The sequence below is a fragment of the Cherax quadricarinatus genome, chromosome 37 (genome assembly GCF_038502225.1).
Source record: "Cherax quadricarinatus isolate ZL_2023a chromosome 37, ASM3850222v1, whole genome shotgun sequence".
NCBI lineage: Eukaryota > Metazoa > Arthropoda > Malacostraca > Decapoda > Parastacidae > Cherax > Cherax quadricarinatus.
Window position 1 is genome coordinate 10,651,651 of NC_091328.1, and position 18,911 is coordinate 10,670,561.

An 18,911-nucleotide genomic window follows, 5' to 3' on the forward strand; every position below is an offset into this window, starting at 1 on the left:
TTAATCCACATAATAAAGATATGCTGATTCTTCAGAAAATATCCTGTTTCCTTTCAGTGAGCATCACTAGTGAGAAACAGAATCAGCCGGATGAGAAAGGTGAATTATTATTATAATCAAGGGGGAAGCGCTAAACCCAGAGGATTATACAGCGCCTGGGGGGGGATGTGGAAGGCATTCAGGCTTAATTTGGGGAACTGGAGCACAGATCCAATTCCCTAAATCAAGAGCCCCTCACCAACATCAAGGAACCTTCCTTGAGGGGTGAGAAAGGTGAAATATTCTCAAATATAGGAACAAATAAAATGAAAAAGTGGACAAAAATTAATAAAACGCGCAATAAAACTATGTCCTGAGAAGTATTCTAGTGATAACGTTGCTTTAAAGATTTAGAGAAATATAGAAGAGAGTTACGGTAGGGTTTTAGAGACGCGTATTATTATTAATTATTATTATTATTATTATTATTAAGTCTAAGATCTAACCCCATAAGGGTCATACAGCGTTGTACAGACTCGTACAACAGGAGGAGGACTGTATTGAGATGTTTCGCTGAGTAAAGCTTTATTAAGGGATCGTTTCGCTCAATGAGAGCGTTATTAAAACAACGTTTGACTCAAGGGGAGTTTTATTAAGATATAGTTTCGCTCAAGATGGAATTTTATAAGACAACCTTTCGCTCAAAGAGAGTTGGATTAAGACATTGTTTCGCTCGAGGGGAATTTTATTAACATGTGTCGCTCAAGAACAGCTGTATTAGGATAACATTGGATTCATAAGAGCTTTATTACGAGGACATTTCGCTCAGGGAGAGACTTGTTACGACAACGTTTCGCTCAAGGAGAACTCAACCCTCTCAAACCCATTTCGGTGACTACAACTCGTCGAGTACAACTCGTCGAGTACAACTCGTCGAGTACAACTCGTCGAGTACAGCTCGTCGAGTACAGCTCGTCGAGTACAGCTCGTCGAGTACAGAGCAGAATATTACGGACTTTACTCTGTAATATCCATCAACGGAGCTGCTTTTGTTTCTGTTGTTGTTGTTGTTGTTGTTGCTGCTGCTGCTATAACTGCTATTGTTGCTGTTACTACTACTGCTGTTGCTGCTGTTAATAGTGCTAGAAACGCTTCTGCTACTGTACACGCAGCTGATGAAATTGTTGATTATTTTGTTGTTCTTGTTACTGCCACTAGTTCTGCTTCTGTTATTGTTTCTGCTGCTGGTGCTGCTGCTAATGCTGTTGCTTATGCTGCTTCTAAGTTTTTTCTTTTCATGATTCTTCTGTTTATGCCGTTTCCGCTGTTGATGCCTCTATTTAAGCGGCTACCGCTGCTGGTGGTGCTGCTGCTGCTACTGCTCATGTACGTCAGAGTGACAGATATATGTATCTATTCTCTTTAGGACGAAATATTGTTTTGTGATTATCTTGAATTACGAATGTGTGTCGAGGTTCACATCTATCGTAGCCAATGTGCAGCGTATTGTCAGCGAACGCTTTATTCCCTTTGATGCCAAGGGTAATCCACAGTTGTAATAGTATCGAACCTGGCTTAATGCTGCTGGGTTTGTGTGTGTGTGTGTGTGTGTGTGTGTGTGTGTGTGTGTGTGTGTGTGTGTGTGTGTGTGTGTGTGTGTGTGTGTGTGTGTGTGTGTGTGTGCGTGCGTGCGTGCGTGCGTGTGCGTGCGTGTGCGCATGTCGCACCTTTGTTCTCACAGGTGTGTTCTGCCATGGTGTGGAACAGGGGTGTCGTGTGTTGTAACGTTGTGGAAGATGTGTGTTTTTGTTGTGTTATGCGTCATATGGGCAGCGTGTGTCTGTTGTGTTGTGACAGACGTTTTTCCTCAGTAAAGGCTGAGGAAACCTGACTGATCAACTTTAACTACTAGAGTCGACATTTCTTTTAAGCGGCACAAATGCACCAAGTTAGAGCCATTAAAATATAAAATAAGACGAATACAAAGTCTTCCTGCCGGCAGTAATGAAAGAACCTGTGTAGAACACGTCTGTGTACAGTTTTATCAAGTTAAGGTTCTACATAGAGCGAACTGTCACTTGAACATCTGTATCTTTTAAATACCTGTCTTTTAAACATCTATGCTTTTTAAATACTGTTTAAATACACGGTGTTTAAACACAGTGTCTTTTAAATTCAGAGTTGGCTATTGGGAAAAGGCTTCTCAGAGTTACGTGATTTGAAATTTCTATTAGATTTTTTCTACTTGTGGTTTTCATGCTTCCAACTTTATGCAACTGCCATTGCAACACAGCAGTTCCCTCCAGTATATTATACGTGTGCAATACGTGAAGTAAAAGGAGAGATTTGCAAGGATAACGCAGAAAGTGTAGAGGAAAGAGCAATCTTCGGAATTGACTCTTAATATCAATTACAGGAAAAAATTGATGAAAGAGAATGATCTATATAAATTAACTAAGTATACATGCACATACTTAAAGTATACACATTATACATAATATGCATATTATATATAATATACTTATACTTGTAGAGATCTAAATAAATGAATCGAAATGTCTAGTCTAACCGCATGATAAACTCTATGGTGTACACAACCCACATTTCACTATACATGTCAGCTTTATTCATTAACTTGCTTGGCACACCTGTGTCAAGTCCGTGGCTAATTTCCTGAGTTCTGCCTTCGAAGCCCAGCCTGAGATCGCGATTGCCTGTTTAATCAGCCTGTTGTTGCTAGTTTCCCGTTGGTCCAACCTTTGCAGACCGGCTGATCTGTCTGCAAGAAGCATATAACCTGTAGTTCACATCTCCAATATCTGACGCTTCCATTCAAAAGGGGTATCTTCTAAAGAGGGTTTGATCCAAGAAATTGGGGATACCGTCCTTCCATTCCTCAGCAATTCTATATTTCCCTACGAACTTAGTGGTCCTACAGGAATGTGATAATAAAAATAATAATAATAATAATAATAATAATATTTTTTCAGTTAGCTCTAAATAGAGGCAGGCAAGGTAATTAGTCTGTAGCTTTAGGCTATTATGATGCCCTAATATTTGCATAATTAGGCTCTTATTATATTCTCAACAATTTTATCATCAAACGATCATTGTTGATGGTGATAATGGCATGCTCTAATTGTATTATTTTTTATATAATTATGTAATCTTTCTATCTTCTCCTATTCCTTCCATCTTTTCCTGTGTTTTTTTGTCTGTCTCTCTTTCTTTGTCTCTGTCTGCGTTCTTCTTGGTCAGAAAGCCTCGTTCTTTCTGCCTCTGCGTCTCTCTCTCTCTCTCTCTCTCTCTCTCTCTCTCTCTATCTCTGTATCGATTTCTCCTTCGTCTCTAACTTTTATCCTCCAGGGATTATCGACACTTACATTTTACTACTCTTTTATTGTCTCTATTTGTAGTTCCTCACTTCATTGGTTGTTGACATCCCACGGGATGTATCTTGCTCGTTATATCATACATTGAACTTTCCATTCAGAGGTGCAAGCTTCCCTATGTTACTGTCCCATTGGAAGTCTTTTGTTTTTGATCCAACGTTTATTAAAATATGTTGGTTATAACGAACGAAGAGACAAAAAAAGGCAAAAGTAATATATATCCGATTGCTGGTGGTTTTAGCTGTCTTATCTAATTGCTGATTGCTGTCACTCTTTAGCTGGTTAATGGGGTTTGAAGGCCATCGACGGGACGAGGGTCATTCAGGCTGATTGCTCCCTCATAACGGGACACCTTGTTCTATTGTTTTTCTACTCATGTGAGCAATGAATATTCCTATATATATATACAATCATAGAAGAAAAAAGTGCATGCGAGTCATCTATAGCAACACCCGTATATATAAAAACAACCTTATGACGCTTCGGTCCGTCTTACTCTCTTGTCAAGTCATAACAGAGACAAGAAAAGTAAAGGACATGAGAGCATGTTGAATGGTCTTTCGGCCTTCTCTACCTTTCTCGTCTACTGTGACTTGACAATGGCTCCAGACATAGTAATACTACTTTTTATATTTTAAAAGTTATAGCAACCATGGCCCATAGTTAAGACAGAACGAAAGTGAATATAAAACAAGAAATAAATTACTAAAATATGTTAAGCTTATCCATTGTAATAAAGTCGATCATTATTGAAACTGTTCGTCACAGCAGACCAGAAAACTAATGCTGTTCAGTAGATGAAATATTTCGGTTTTAATAGTCTAGAACAAAATTAAAATTGAAAATTGTAATGTTTTTATTACTTCCGGATGTCAACAGTTTGCTTGATCATATTTACTCTGGTATATAGAAATGTTTGCTTCGGGATTATAATATCTAAAAGAATTTGAACTTTATTTTCTAACATTCGGAATATACACACCAAAAGTTGTACGTCTCTCAGTGTATATAAAATGAGATTTTAATCACAGTTTTGTGCATTAAATTATTCTAGACTGGTAGTGTAGTCGATAGGCTTTCAACCTTTTACAGTATATTTTCATATTGTATTGGAAAATCTTGTATTTTTTTCATATTGTATTTGAAAACTTTTGGATTTTTTCGTACTGCATTAGTGAAAAATATCTTCCAATTTAGCAATAAAATAAGGAGATGTCTTATTATTTTACAATGATTTGATATGTATTTATATTCCGTTATGATATTCCCGTGATAAATGTACAAATTTGATTACATTATTACCTTTAGTAAAAATAATAAAATCCATTATCGCTACTTATCGCTGGTTATTAGCGTTGTCGCCGATTATCGCTATCGCTAGTTATTCCCATCGCTGGTTTTAATCGCTATCACTGGTGATTATCACTATCGCTGGCAATTGTCGCTCTCGCTGGATATTATAGCTACTCATTTGTTTCACTCGTTATCGCTATCATCGTTATCACTGGCTATCACCACGGTATATCGTTCCGTACCTCAGGTATCTATCTCATTATCGCCCTCGACACTGCTTTTTACTGCTGTAGTTACGATCACTATGCTTCCACAATCGGAATCGGTATCGCTACTACCACCGTCAGTATCGCTGCTAACACTATTCGTATCGCTGGTACCACTATTGGTATCACTACCACCACCATCAGTATCGCTATTTCCATTGGTATCGCTACTACCACCATTGATATCGCTACTACCACTCTGGCAAACGGATTCACCCTCTCCTGATCAATAATTACCAAGGTAACCTCCTCTATCGGGCTTCTTGGAGAAAATTCAATCACCATAATGTATGTTTTCCAGTCATTTTAATCTCCATTTTCAGTCAATTTTGAGGATTTTATGCCTATCTTGATGTTCCTTAATCTGTGACGCGGCCGCCTCTCACACACCCTCCTCAGACTCTTATAAATAATACCACGATGTCTTGGATATGAGTGTAATTTAATGAGTTACGGGAAAAGAGAGAGAGAGAGAGAGAGAGAGAGAGAGAGAGAGAGAGAGAGAGAGAGAGAGAGAGAGAGAGAGAGAGAGAGAGAGAGAGAGAGAGAGTCCGCTTTAGTACAACCAGCCCTCATTGTCAACGTTACGCACACACACAAACACCATTCTTATCATTTCCATCAACCAACCCCGATAATCAACCTCAAACTCCACCATCTCTGTTTCCATCACTACCACTTGCACCACAACCAATCACCAACACTCTCCCTACCACCAGCACCTCTATAACCTCTCCTCTCCCTCCCTCCCGAATAATCCAAAGTACAATCCACTGGGTTTCTTCCTCAGGTGAACCTTTGCTGAGCCGACCTCAGCTTCTGCTTCGACGTGATCTCCTTCGACCATGGACTCGTGAAGATGTCCTCCTGCCCTGCGTCGCTCGAGGACATCCCACACCCACAGTCACGTGAGTTCCTCGCGGTTAGAGGCAATACTTTTGAACAGTACCTTGGAATAGATGCGTGAAGAACAAGGTGGAGTGATAAAGGTTAGATCTGTGTAGAATAGATCAGTAAACCTTCCGCATTCCTCCGATGTTCTTATATTATTATATTTGCAAAAATCTGAGAGATGGGTAGGATTAGTGGACAGTGGTGGTAGAAAAATAAGATAGGAATAGAGAGAATTAGTAAGTAAATAACAGAAGTACCTTTGATGGATATAAATGAAGCAGAATTCACCAATAATATATTCTTGGGAGAGGAAATGTTAGGCGTTTCACTCCGCTCTGGACCATCATAAATTCACAACTGATGGAGAAAATGGGAGACTATAAAACAGGTCTGAAGAATGGAGTGGAAGAACATTAGAAGGCAGACATATTGAGGGAAATACCAGAAGACTAGAGAGGTGGGTGGTAATAGTAGTAGTCGTAGTAGTAATAGTACTAGTCGTAGTAATAGTCGCAGTAGTTAGTAGTCGTAGTAGTAGTAACAGTAGTTGTAGTAGTAGTAATAGTAATATTAGTAGCAGTAGTGGTAGCAGCAGCAGCAGCAGCAACTGTTGCACAATGACCTAGATATTTTTATTGCTCAACGAATTTCTCCTGATAATATTATCCTCTTCATTATTTCTCTTACCTTTTCATTTTAACGTAGTTTTGTTAATTTGTAACTTTAAATAATTTATTATCTGTCCTCGAAACAATGAAATATTTTTCGCAAAATCTACGTTACCTTCTTCCAAAGACGATTACCATCAAACGTACAAATATATTTATTCTAAGACAATGAAATTCTATAATTAACTTATTTATAAGTATAAGAGATGATCCAATAAAATAATTTTATGTATTTAAAAACAAAATGCATTGACAGAAGTTGTTCATGGTAACGAGGTTCTACGAAGAACATGATCTTTATTCAAATTATCAAATTTCATACAGTCAAATATACAATTATATTTTAATTATCAGAGCTTCGGTATAATTATTTAATGCACTCTTCTGCCAGGTGACATCCTGATGTAAACAGTAGCTAAAATAATCGTATAATTGCTTTTAGTTGTGTATGTGTGTGTACTCACCTATTTATGGTTGCAGGGGTCGATTCATAGCTCCTGGCCCGCCTCATCACTGGTTGCTACTAGGTGTGTGTGTGTGTGTGTGTGTGTGTGTGTGTGTGTGTGTGTGTGTGTGTGTGTGTTAGAGCTGCACTAAATAGTTGCTATCCATCATAAATACAATTAAAAACTATAAACACTTTCCTGATATAACAATGCTATATAATACCGACAAGTTGACAAGTACGATACAAGTGCAACAGTTAGGTATCTTTATTCACAATCGTTTCACCTATACTCAAGACACCTATCATGTATGCGGAACAAAGATACTTAACCGTTGCACTTCTGTCTTACTTATCAACTTTTCCAGTAACCTACAGTAATCCAATCTGACGTCTTCATTAGTAATGAATTACGTCTGGATACGTCCAGTCACCTCGAAATATTCGTAATTTCCATCAGTAAAATCAGTCACCTAATTTCCCACTCTGCATTAATATCTTTCAAAAAAATATTATATTTACGCTCGGAATACGGATAATATTTATTTTTATTCTTAAGCAACAATAATTGTAATATGCAATTTTGTATGCACGCCAATGTTTTTGATATTAAGTTATAGAAAATATATTATAATTATCATTGTTATAATTGTTAATAGTAGAAGTGGTCGTAGTAGTAGTAAGACTGGCAGCATTAACAGTAGTAGTATGAGTAGTGATAGTAGTAATTAAATCAATCATTTTTATTTCGTAAAGAATAAATAAAAATAGATCGTAGTCATGGTAGTTGTGATGTGAGTGGTGACAGTAGTAATAATTGTTATTGTATTATATTACAACCCAGGAGTCCCAAAGGCCTATTATCCTGGGTGTAAAGGGTGTAAAATAAACAGCACTTGTATTATCGTTCGCCAAGTAAGAACAGAATTAAATAACAAAAAAGGCACAATACCGTGACTGGAACGATACACAAATAACCCGCACATAGAAGAGAGGAGCTTACGACGGCGTTTCGGTCCGACTTGGACCATTTACAAAGTCACACTAACTATGTACAACAATAGGTATTAGTGCACTCCACGGTAAGCAAGGCAGAATAGAAGCCACTAGGGAGCAAACCGTGCTTCAACCAGCTCTAGAATGGGAATGACAAGGGCAGACAGGTGTGTGGTACCCACAACACCTTTGCGATTGCCAAAACCATCTTCTCATTGGCTGGAACCTGGTTACTGATTGAACGACGGGGGCCCCATCATCAACCCTTAGTACCTTGTTCGCTGGTTGGGGGAGATAGCCTTTCAGTGAGGATGTGTACATGCGCCGAATAAAGGTTACGTACTCTTTGCATGCCACATATTAGAAGTAGCAGTAGTTGTTCTTGTATTAGTAGTAATAATAGTAGTAGCAGTACTTGTTACTGTAGCAGTAGTAGTAGTAGTAGTGGTATAAGTAGAAGCAGTGGAAGTAGTAGTAGTAATAATAGTAGTAATTAATGTAACTTTCACCTCAAGCAGTTGGAGAAGCTAAATAATCCCACCATCTTCACAACCTGAAGGCAAGAACTAGATATGTTACTAGACAGAACTAGAGGTTAGGAGAGCCTAGAAGAAAGCAATTGGTAAAAACTAGAGAAGTGTTCTATGAGGATAAAAAAAATTCATTTATGCTAAAAATAATATAACTCAAGATAGAAGTATGAGACATTCTTGAAACTATTATTAACGTTATAAAGAACTAAAGAACAATAGATAACATGAAATAGAAGAGTAAAACCTAGTTATCTGGGATATTATGAGATATGAATAACTGAAATATAATGAACGTTTATCAATGCTCAGTAGTAACCCACAGGGAGACACAAACTCAGAAGATTGCTTAATCTCTATATTTCGACCACCTTCTGGGATCCTCTTCAGCTGAAGAGGATCCCAGAAGGGGGTCGAAATATAGAGCTTGTCTCCATGCGGGTTATTATTGAGTATTACGGGATATATTACTCTTGCTCTCTCTCTCTCTACACAGATGGTACCACGAGGACGACGCCCGTGGGCGTGTGGGTGTTGGTAGCAGTGGGCGTGTACAGGTGGTAGAGGGCCAGTTGTTAATATCGGGAGCCAGACAGGAAGATTCTGGTCACTACATCTGTGTGGCAAACAACTCTGCTGGTACCGACTCTTACAGGTGAGAAACATCTCTGCTTATACTATCTCACATGTACTCCCATGCATTTTTATGCATTCTCATGGACTCATGCAATCTCGTGTACTCTCATGTACATCAACGTAGTTTCCATTTCTATATTTATTCATATTTATTTTTTTCTGGATTTGTTCTTACATTTACAGGTTTTTGTATTGTTTGTTCTCATGCAATGTGTGTGTGTGTGTGTGTGTGTGTGTGTGTGTGTGTGTGTGTGTGTGTGTGTGTGTGTGTGACTAAATTCAGCCTCAAAAAAAATCATCTTCAACGGTCCTTGAAACTCAAATATACAAATCTTTCATCTCCTGACAATTTTCACACACTGTTTCTGTTTAAATGCGATTTACAAATTTAAACGAAGTTCTTGCAAGTATACTTTTTTTTCAATTTACAGGAAGTTTACTCTGGCTCGACTGTTAGTGTGCCCAGGATTTTTTCGCTCTCCTCCTTATCTCTCGGAACGTGTTGGAGCATACTGCTTGAGTGTGTGTGTGTGTGTGTGTGTGTGTGTGTGTGTGTGTGTGTGTGTGTGTGTGTGTGTGTGTGTGTGTGTGTGTGTGTGTGTGTGTGTGTGTGTGTGTGTATGTGTGTGTGTGTGTATGTGTCTTATGGAAAAGCATGTGATGTTTTTTTTATTTTTTTTTATTTCTCGGCGTTATTAAAAAATATATATTATCCACAGGAAATTCTTTTGTTCTCCTAGCACTAAACTGTTGGAGATGTTAGAACAAAAGCATTTCCTAGCATTCATCTCCTAACAGTCATCTCCTAGCACACATCACCTAGCACTGATCTAGCATTCATGTAGCACTCATCTCCTAGTACTCATCTCTCCCCGCATCTTCTCTTAGAGTCAACATCCAGGTGAGGGAGCACCTGAGCACCTCAGTAGAACCCAGTCTTCAACGTGTGGACCTTGGTCGACCTACACGCCTCACCTGCCGTGTTTCCGGCTCACCTGTCACCTCCCTCACCTGGTACAAGGAGGGGAGGCCCCTCCCTCCCCTACCTCGCCTCACCACCTACGATAAGACGCTCCACATCGGACAGGTGAGCAGTTTGGAAGGTGAATATAAGGTATTTAGGTGGTGCTAAATTGCACGTGATTCACTGACTAGGTGATATAGGTGTTATGTTAATATTTACACACTGCCTAGGTGAAATTATAATTAGATCACCTAATTAAAAGTGTTAGTACATTGACTGAATAATCTGGGCAAGTTAGAGTGAAAAGGCGAAAATAATAATAATTATATAGTGATAAAAAAATATTTGGAAGCGCTTAAGTCGAAAGGGTAGAGCGAATGAGGAATGAGAGAGAACCTCATTTGGTCCATGGAAGGCAGGAGTACCCCCATCTCCACAGATCAAGCTCCCTCCACCTGCACCAAGACACTTTCCTTGAGGCAAGTGTCGTGATGGGTAGTAGGTGGGATGTTGATATACACGTACGCAACATTCACCCACTTACCAAATGCTTTCGTTTGCAAAGATCAAAAGTAAATCCCACAAACGAACACTCGCATACAAACAACATATACCTACACACATGCAACAATGCATACTTACATATATGCACGAGTCATACATCCACAAGTTGAAAATGAAAACTAGACCGTGTCCGGAGATTATATATATATAATATATATATATATATATATATATATATATATATATATATACATGTGCATCTACCTTGGCTGATACCTATCTCCAATACACCAGGGAGGAAGGAGGGGCAGCTGCCAGCTTCAGGGAGTCCCAAAAGTCTAGAAAATATGGAGAACTTGCCCATCATTATATGTTTGTTCCCATAGGCTCAGAGACCCTTGGCTCATGGGGAAAGAGTGCATCTAAATTCCTTAAGGAGCTGGGAAAAAGACTCATCAGGGTAACTAGGGATCCAAGGGCAGCTAGTTTCCTGTTCCAGCGGCTCAGTGCGGCTATTCAAAGGGGTAATGCCTGCTGTATTTTGGGCACACGCCCCAGCTCTGAGGAGCTGGATGAGATTTTCGCCTTATAATCGGTGATACACACGTAACAACATGTACCGTGTGTGCCACCTTTATGTCAATAGTGTATCTCTTGGATCTTCTGTACCATATTATGTAATAAAATATTCCTATTAGTATATATATATATATATATATATATATATATATATATATATATATATATATATATATATATATATATATATATATATATATATATATATATATGCAAAACAACCACTCTGAAAAAATAGAGAAATTCCAAGCGCTTTCGTGACTACTCACATTATCAAGGAACTATGAAAGTAAAGCATCCAAGGAAGCTATATAAGGGGTCTGGCCGGCACCTCACTATCAGATCCCACAACGGTTAAACACCTGACGCGCGCCGACCCAACTTGGATAGGTCCTTGGCACAACTCACCCCACAAACTATTCTACCCAAGAAATAAGAAATTTTAAAGATTATTTGTACAGTGTATTATTAAATTCTTCCCAAATTCTATTAATTATAAATGGATCTAATTTATATAAACCAAAGGAAATATTCATATTATTGTCAAAACTGTTTATGAAACAAGATTCAATTATATTCCTGTCGACCATGGACTTGCTTGATACTACTTTCTCAACTTTTTGAAAATCAATTGGATGGTTAAAATCTCTTACATGAATAAATAGAGCATTGGAATCTTGTCCAGTTCTAATGCTATATTTATGTTGTTTTAATCTTAGTTCGAGATTTTTACCAGTTTGACCGTAATAAACTTTATAAGATTCCTTGTAAAATTTGCGATAAAGTTTATTACGGTCAAACTGGTAAAAATCTCGAACTAAGATTAAAACAACATAAATATAGCATTAGAACTGGACAAGATTCCAATGCTCTATTTATTCATGTAAGAGATTTTAACCATCCAATTGATTTTCAAAAAGTTGAGAAAGTAGTATCAAGCAAGTCCATGGTCGACAGGAATATAATTGAATCTTGTTTCATAAAAAGCAGTTTTGACAATAATATGAATATTTCCTTTGGTTTATATAAATTAGATCCATTTATAATTAATAGAATTTGGGAAGAATTTAATAATACACTGGACAAATAATCTTTAAAATTTCTTATTTCTTGGGTAGAATAGTTTGTGGGGTGAGTTGTGCCAAGGACCTATCCAAGTTGGGTCGGCGCACGTCAGGTGTTTAAAGCTTTACTTTCATAGTTCCTTGATAATGTGAGTAGTCACGAAAGCGCTTGGAATTTCTCTATTCTTTCACAGTGGTTGTTTTGCATATTTTGATATCACCTGTTTACTGTGATCTTATTGCATATTATATATATATATTATATATAAAATGTGCAATAAGATCACAGTAAACAGGTGATTTCAGAATATGCAAAACAACCACTGTGAAAGAATAGAGAAGTTCCGAGCGCTTTCCTGACTACTCACATTATCAAGGAACAATGAAAGTAAGGCATCAAAGGAAGGTATATAAAGGGGTAGCCCACACCTCACTATCAGATCCCACAACAACGAAACACCTGACGCGAGACAGCAGGCCCGCCGGCCGAACTAGACAGGTCCTTCATACAACCCACCAACAAATTATTCTACTCAAGAAATAAGAAATTTAAAAAATTATTATTTGTCCAATGTATTATTAAATTATTCCCAAATTCTATTAATTATAAATGGATCTAATTTATATAAACCAAAGGAAATATTCATATTGTCAAAACTGCTTTTTATGAAACAAGATTCAATTATATTCCTGTCGACCATGGGCTTGCTTGATACTACTATCTCAACTTTTTGAAAATCAATTGGATGGTTAAAATCTCTTACATGAATAAATAGAGCATTGGAATCTTGTCCAGTTCTAATGCTATATTTATGTTGTTTTAATCTTAGTTCGAGATTTTTACCAGTTTGACCGTAATAAACTTTATTCCAAATTTTACAAGGAATATTAGACACATCCGTCAGCATTTTGGGGGGAATTCTTTATCAAAAGTTTTTTTTTACTGTATCAAGATTTTTTAATACAACTTTAATATTAAAAGTCTTAAGAAGAGAAGGTATATCAACCAAGTTTTCATGGTAAGGGAGGACCAACATATTTTTAGTTGAAAAAAAAGGGACAACCAGCCTTATTCAACTAAAAATATGTTGGTTCTCCCTTACCATGAAAACTTGGTTGATATGCCTTCTCTTCTTAAGACTTTTAATATTAAAATTGTATTAAAAAATCTTGATACAGTAAAAAAACTTTTGATAAAGAATTCCCCCCAAAATGCTGACGGATGTGTCTAAGATTCCTTGTAAAATTTGCGATAAAGTTTATTACGGTTAAACTGGTAAAAATCTCGAACTAAGATTAAAACAACATACATATAGCATTAGAACTGGACAAGATTCCAATGCTCTATTTATTCATGTAAGAGATTTTAACCATCCAATTGATTTTCAAAAAGTTGAGATAGTAGTATCAAGCAAGCCCATGGTCGACAGGAATATAATTGAATCTTGTTTCATAAAAAGCAGTTTTGACAATAATATGAATATTTCCTTTGGTTTATATAAATTAGATCAATTTATAAATAATAGAATTTGGGAAGAATTTAATAATACATTGGACAAATAATAATTTTTTAAATTTCTTATTTCTTGAGTAGAATAGTTTGTTGGTGGGTTGTATGAAGGACCTGTCTAGTTCGGCCGGTGGGCCTGCTGTTTCGCGTCAGGTGTTTCGTTGTTGTGGGATCTGATAGTGAGGTGTGGGCTACCCCTTTATATATCTTCCTTTGATGCTTTACTTTCATTGTTCCTTGATAATGCGAGTAGTCACGAAAGCACTTGGAACTTCTCTATTCTTTCACAGTGGTTGTTTTGCATACACACACACACACATATATATATATATATATATATATATATATATATATATATATATATATATATATATATATATATATATATATATAATGTCGTGCAGAATAGGCAGAAGTTGCGATCTTGGCTTAAATAGCAACGCTCATCTTGCCATATAGGACAAGTGAAAATTTGTGTATGCAATAATTTCGTCAAAATCATTCTGAACCTAACGAAAAAAGTATATTTGATTGTGTTTGTTTAGTATTAAATTATTGTAAACGCATTTAAAATATTTAGTTGGATTAGGGTAAAATAAATTGTTCTTGTTATAATAAGGTTAGGTAAGTTTTCTAAGATTCTTTTGGTGCAAATTTAAATTTTTTTACATTAACGTTAATGAAAAAATATATCTTTAAACATATAAAAGAAAATTTCAGAAAGGACTTAATTTTAAATGAGTTCTTGCTAATTGGCCAGTTCTGCCTATTCGGCACGACATTCATAAATATATACATATATATATATATATATATATATATATATATATATATATATATATATATATATATATATATATATATATATATATATATATGCAATAAGATCACAGTAAACAGGTGATTTCAAAATATGCAAAACAACCACTCTGAAAGAATAGAGAAATTCCAAGCTCTTTCGTGACTACTCACATTATCAAGGAACTATGAAAGTGAAGCATCCAAGGAAGCTGGCCGGACCCCTTATATAGCTTCCTTGGATGCTTTACTTTCATAGTTCCTTGATAATGTGAGTAGTCACGAAAGAGCTTGGAATTTCTCTATTCTTTCAGAGTGGTTGTTTTGCATATTTTGAAATCACCTGTTTACTGTGATCTTATTGCATATATATATATATATATATATATATATATATATATATATATATATATATATATATAGATAGAGAGTGTGTGTGTGTGTGTGTGTGTGTGTGTGTGTGTGTGTGTGAATATATATGTACCAATACCAACACTGCGACTAGCTAAGGAGGACTAACCCATGTGATTTTGGCCCGCCTCATGGTGAGCGAGAATTCCATGACGCTCTAACCCACAGGACCACACAATCCTACAAAACTCAAGCACATCCAGAGCTAGACGTTATACCTTGATCCTAGGACATACAGTGGTGTATATATATACATACACCACTGCATTTTTACTTGTATGTATCTTTTATTCACACTTACATATCAATACATACTAGCTGGAATACATATGTATTTGTTAACCCTCTCCCACCCACGTTAATGAATATACATGCTCGCTATAACGAACTGGAGGCCCGTGTCAGTCTGTTTTAATATCCCTAGCATTCAACGAACTAAATAGAGAGTTTATAAAACTCTACGGGAACAGATTGCCTGATGTGGCCACGGGGTTCGCCCGAAGCTGCAGTCAATCAAGCCGAACAATTTTTCATTAATAACAAGGATGATTCTGTCGTGTTATGGATTAGAGCGCCGCTCGTATTGCAATGTTATGGAGGATGCCGGTGGTACTGCTGTGTTATGAAGGACAACGCTGGTAGTCCTGGAACTTTATGGGAAACTTCTCTGCTACTGGACTGTTATGGTCGAGAACAGCAGTGTTAATAATACAATGGATGAGTAGATTCGTTTTAAGACGCGTCTGAGTTTGTAATGGAAGCAGTGAGAACTCTGTAATAATAACTGATGATAGTTGGGACCTCAGGTGATGCTGTTAATATGATGACTGGGAACTCCTTAGTAATACTTCAGCTTAATGCATAACAATGCTGATGTTCAATTCATAGTCAATACAGACTGATGGATTGAACATATTGACTCCAGACTGAGGGACTGATTACCTCAAGCTCATCATGCTCTGCACTGGACTGAAGAAGCCACTGGCTGACAAAACATTTCCAGAATAAAGATGCCCAAATGCTGTTACTACTACTGCTATTACAACTACTACAATTATTACTGTTACTACTACTAATACTACTGATACTCCTGCTACTACTACACCTACTACTACTGTTACTACTTCTGCTTCTACAACAGCTATCACTATTACCGTTACTATTACTACCATTACCTCAACTACCTATTACTACTTCTATTACTACTGCTACTAATACTACTACTAATGCTACACCAGCACTACTACTGCTGCTATTCCTACTGCTACTACTACAGTAACAACTACTACTACTACTGCTGCTGCTGCTACTACTACTACTACCATTACTACTTGTACTGTTGCTATGAATATAACTATTGCTGCTAATATTTTCATATATGTGAAATAGGTTTGCCTGGAACTAGATGCTAGTAGAGCAATTACCAGAGATTGGGATGGCGTGCCCTTGGGAGATGTGCAGATGGAAATAATGAGACTAGTCAATTAGGGCGATTATATCCTGTCTCCCTGATTAAAATTTATCCTTTGGGAGTGACGTTGAGCAATTTTAGTACCATGCTGTCTCTCAGACGTTGGCTAGTGTGTGTGTGTGTGTGTGTGTGTGTGTGTTTAGTTTTCTTATACGTTTGTGGAGCTGCAGAATCTACTGTCTCCTCTAGTATGCCATGTCCACCATATAAAATTCCAGCCTCCTCGTTTCGCTTTTTTTTCTCTCAATCTGCAAGGTAGGTTGTCTTTTTTTTTTATAAAGAGCCTTGTTCAATCTAGTTTTTTCTTTTTTTTTAATGTTTTCTCTCTTTCCTAACAGCAAACGAGTTAATTTTTTATTTACCTAGTTTTTCTTCATAAATATTTTTTATTCTTGTTGTCACTTTTAATGCTTGTCATGAGACTCTAATTTTTGTATATAATATGGATTGTTTTGACTTAGGGGCACCACATTGCCAATGCAGAAAAATTTTGACCAAACCTACATTTAGAAGAGCCTGTATTAACTTTTTTCCCATCCTATATGTGAAGGCTAATTTAAAGTTTGCCAGTGAAGCAAATTGAGTTTCTCATTATCTGGTTTATGTTGTCGTAACGTAACATTCTTTCCTCAGTGACGACTCCTTAATTCTCTGACACTTTTCACATCATGTCACTCAGTATTTTCTTCATGTTGTTTATCATCAATTTAGTTCTAATATATAACTCGTATTCACATTAAAGCATATGTTTAATTTATACAAAATAATCTTACATGAGTGTGTAAACCTGTATTTTACTTATAATTTATAAAAAGTTATACATCATCCATAAATTTATGAATACATTTAATTGTATTTTTTATGACAGTCATTTATTTAAATTGGAAACATTATAGGAGAAAGAAGCGAGCGTCGTGTCACTCGACGAGTAACATTAAACAATTATTTTAATCACTGTTCAAAATTTATTTCGATACAAATCTCTCATCCACTCTAACCAATTAGTTGACTATTTTGTAATTTAAAAATCATTCTTTTGTAACCCTTATGAATGTATTTTTCCAATCTATTTTTCAAATATTTCCTGCGTCTATCGCCGATAAGATATGCTGGAAGTTACTGCTGAGTCAAACTATTTGACGGAACGATTATGTTCTCCAGGTGTCGTAGTCTCCTTCCTACAATATTTTTAAAGTACTTTCACGCTAATTTTTGTCACTGAAACGCGCTTAGAGTTCAAAGGGTTTTGCTGTAATCATTTTTTTTTTTTTGCAAATATTGCTATAAGCGATGACAACGAGACACCAGTGGAAGGGCACATGTATAGGCAGGTTTTCTTGCACCTGTTTCCCAGGTTCACCTGGCATTAGATAGGCAAATAAGAGTTAGTTGACTGTTAAATCGTATCTTACTAAATAATTCAAACCTCGACTTTCTTAGGTTATCCCTGAATTAATAACCTACGACGGTTAATAATTCCAAGAAATTCTCTACTCTTTTCTAAAATGCGAGAGAGAAAGAAAGAGAGAGAGAGAGAGAGAGAGAGAGAGAGAGAGAGAGAGAGAGAGAGAGAGAGAGAGAGAGAGAGAGAGAGAGAGAGAGAGAGAAAGGGAGGCATGAGAAACATTTATAAAGACAATCCACTGTGTTATTTACAAGACACACGCTTTTAGCGCCGGAACGAGAAGAGTTCAAGAGGGTGGTAGTATCTCTGTGTAAACTGTACTCTGGCAGCTACTGAGATATATTACAAGTTACTCTGCTACTGGGATATGTTACAAGACTGTACTCTCGAGGTTTCTCTGTTTTTTGTGAATATTTGCAGACAGATGTATTAATCTCTTTTCATGTGTGAGTGTATGCCTGTCTGTCTCTATGTCTGTGTCTGACTGTCTTTCATCTTCAAACTTTTGGTAATAAATACACTCACCTCACGATGTTCCCTTTATATACCCTCTGTGGCTTTGCATTGTTACTTAACCGTAATATATGTTCCATACGTGAGTCTTGTGTCTTCTTAGCATAACGAAGATAATAATAATAATAATTATTATTATACGCTGCTACTAATAAAATTAAATATTAACAATAATAAACACCGTACCAAGGCTCGTGTACCAATGTCATCTTAAGTAGCGTATGGTACACAGCTGTTAACTGGTCATACACAGTCATTCTGACCAGACACAAAAATAGGTTCAATGTAATGACTAGAAATTAGGTGACGGTGTATATATGTGCGTGTGGGAATTTTTTCCTGATATAAACGAACACACATTTCGAAGATAATGTAGAAATTAAGACTGCTACTCGGTATTTCGTCCTACCACTAAGCCGTGGAAGGTGCTCATCACAGGTGTATGTCTACAGGTGTCTCGCGAGGACGGGGGGATGTACCAGTGTCTCGCAAGGAACGACGAGGACTCAGCACAGGCAGCAGCGCAGGTCGACCTGGGTGGTGAGTACTCCTCCTCTTAACTCGACTCACGAAATCGTAATGACACGATTGCA

At 36.8% G+C, this 18,911-nt stretch overlaps 1 protein-coding gene across 4 annotated transcripts in view; it reads left to right on the forward strand.

Annotated features, from left to right (window-relative positions):
• LOC128702646 (cell adhesion molecule Dscam2) overlaps nucleotides 1-18,911 on the forward strand; it is a 720,609-nt gene that overhangs the window by 491,605 nt on the left and 210,093 nt on the right. For all 4 annotated transcript variants that reach the window (XM_070091879.1, XM_070091878.1, XM_070091881.1 and 1 more), the window contains exons 6-9: nucleotides 5,721-5,838; nucleotides 8,960-9,118; nucleotides 9,988-10,186; nucleotides 18,771-18,858. In XM_070091879.1, the coding sequence (XP_069947980.1) occupies nucleotides 5,721-5,838; nucleotides 8,960-9,118; nucleotides 9,988-10,186; nucleotides 18,771-18,858 (564 nt within the window). The remainder of the gene's footprint in view (nucleotides 1-5,720; nucleotides 5,839-8,959; nucleotides 9,119-9,987; nucleotides 10,187-18,770; nucleotides 18,859-18,911) is intronic.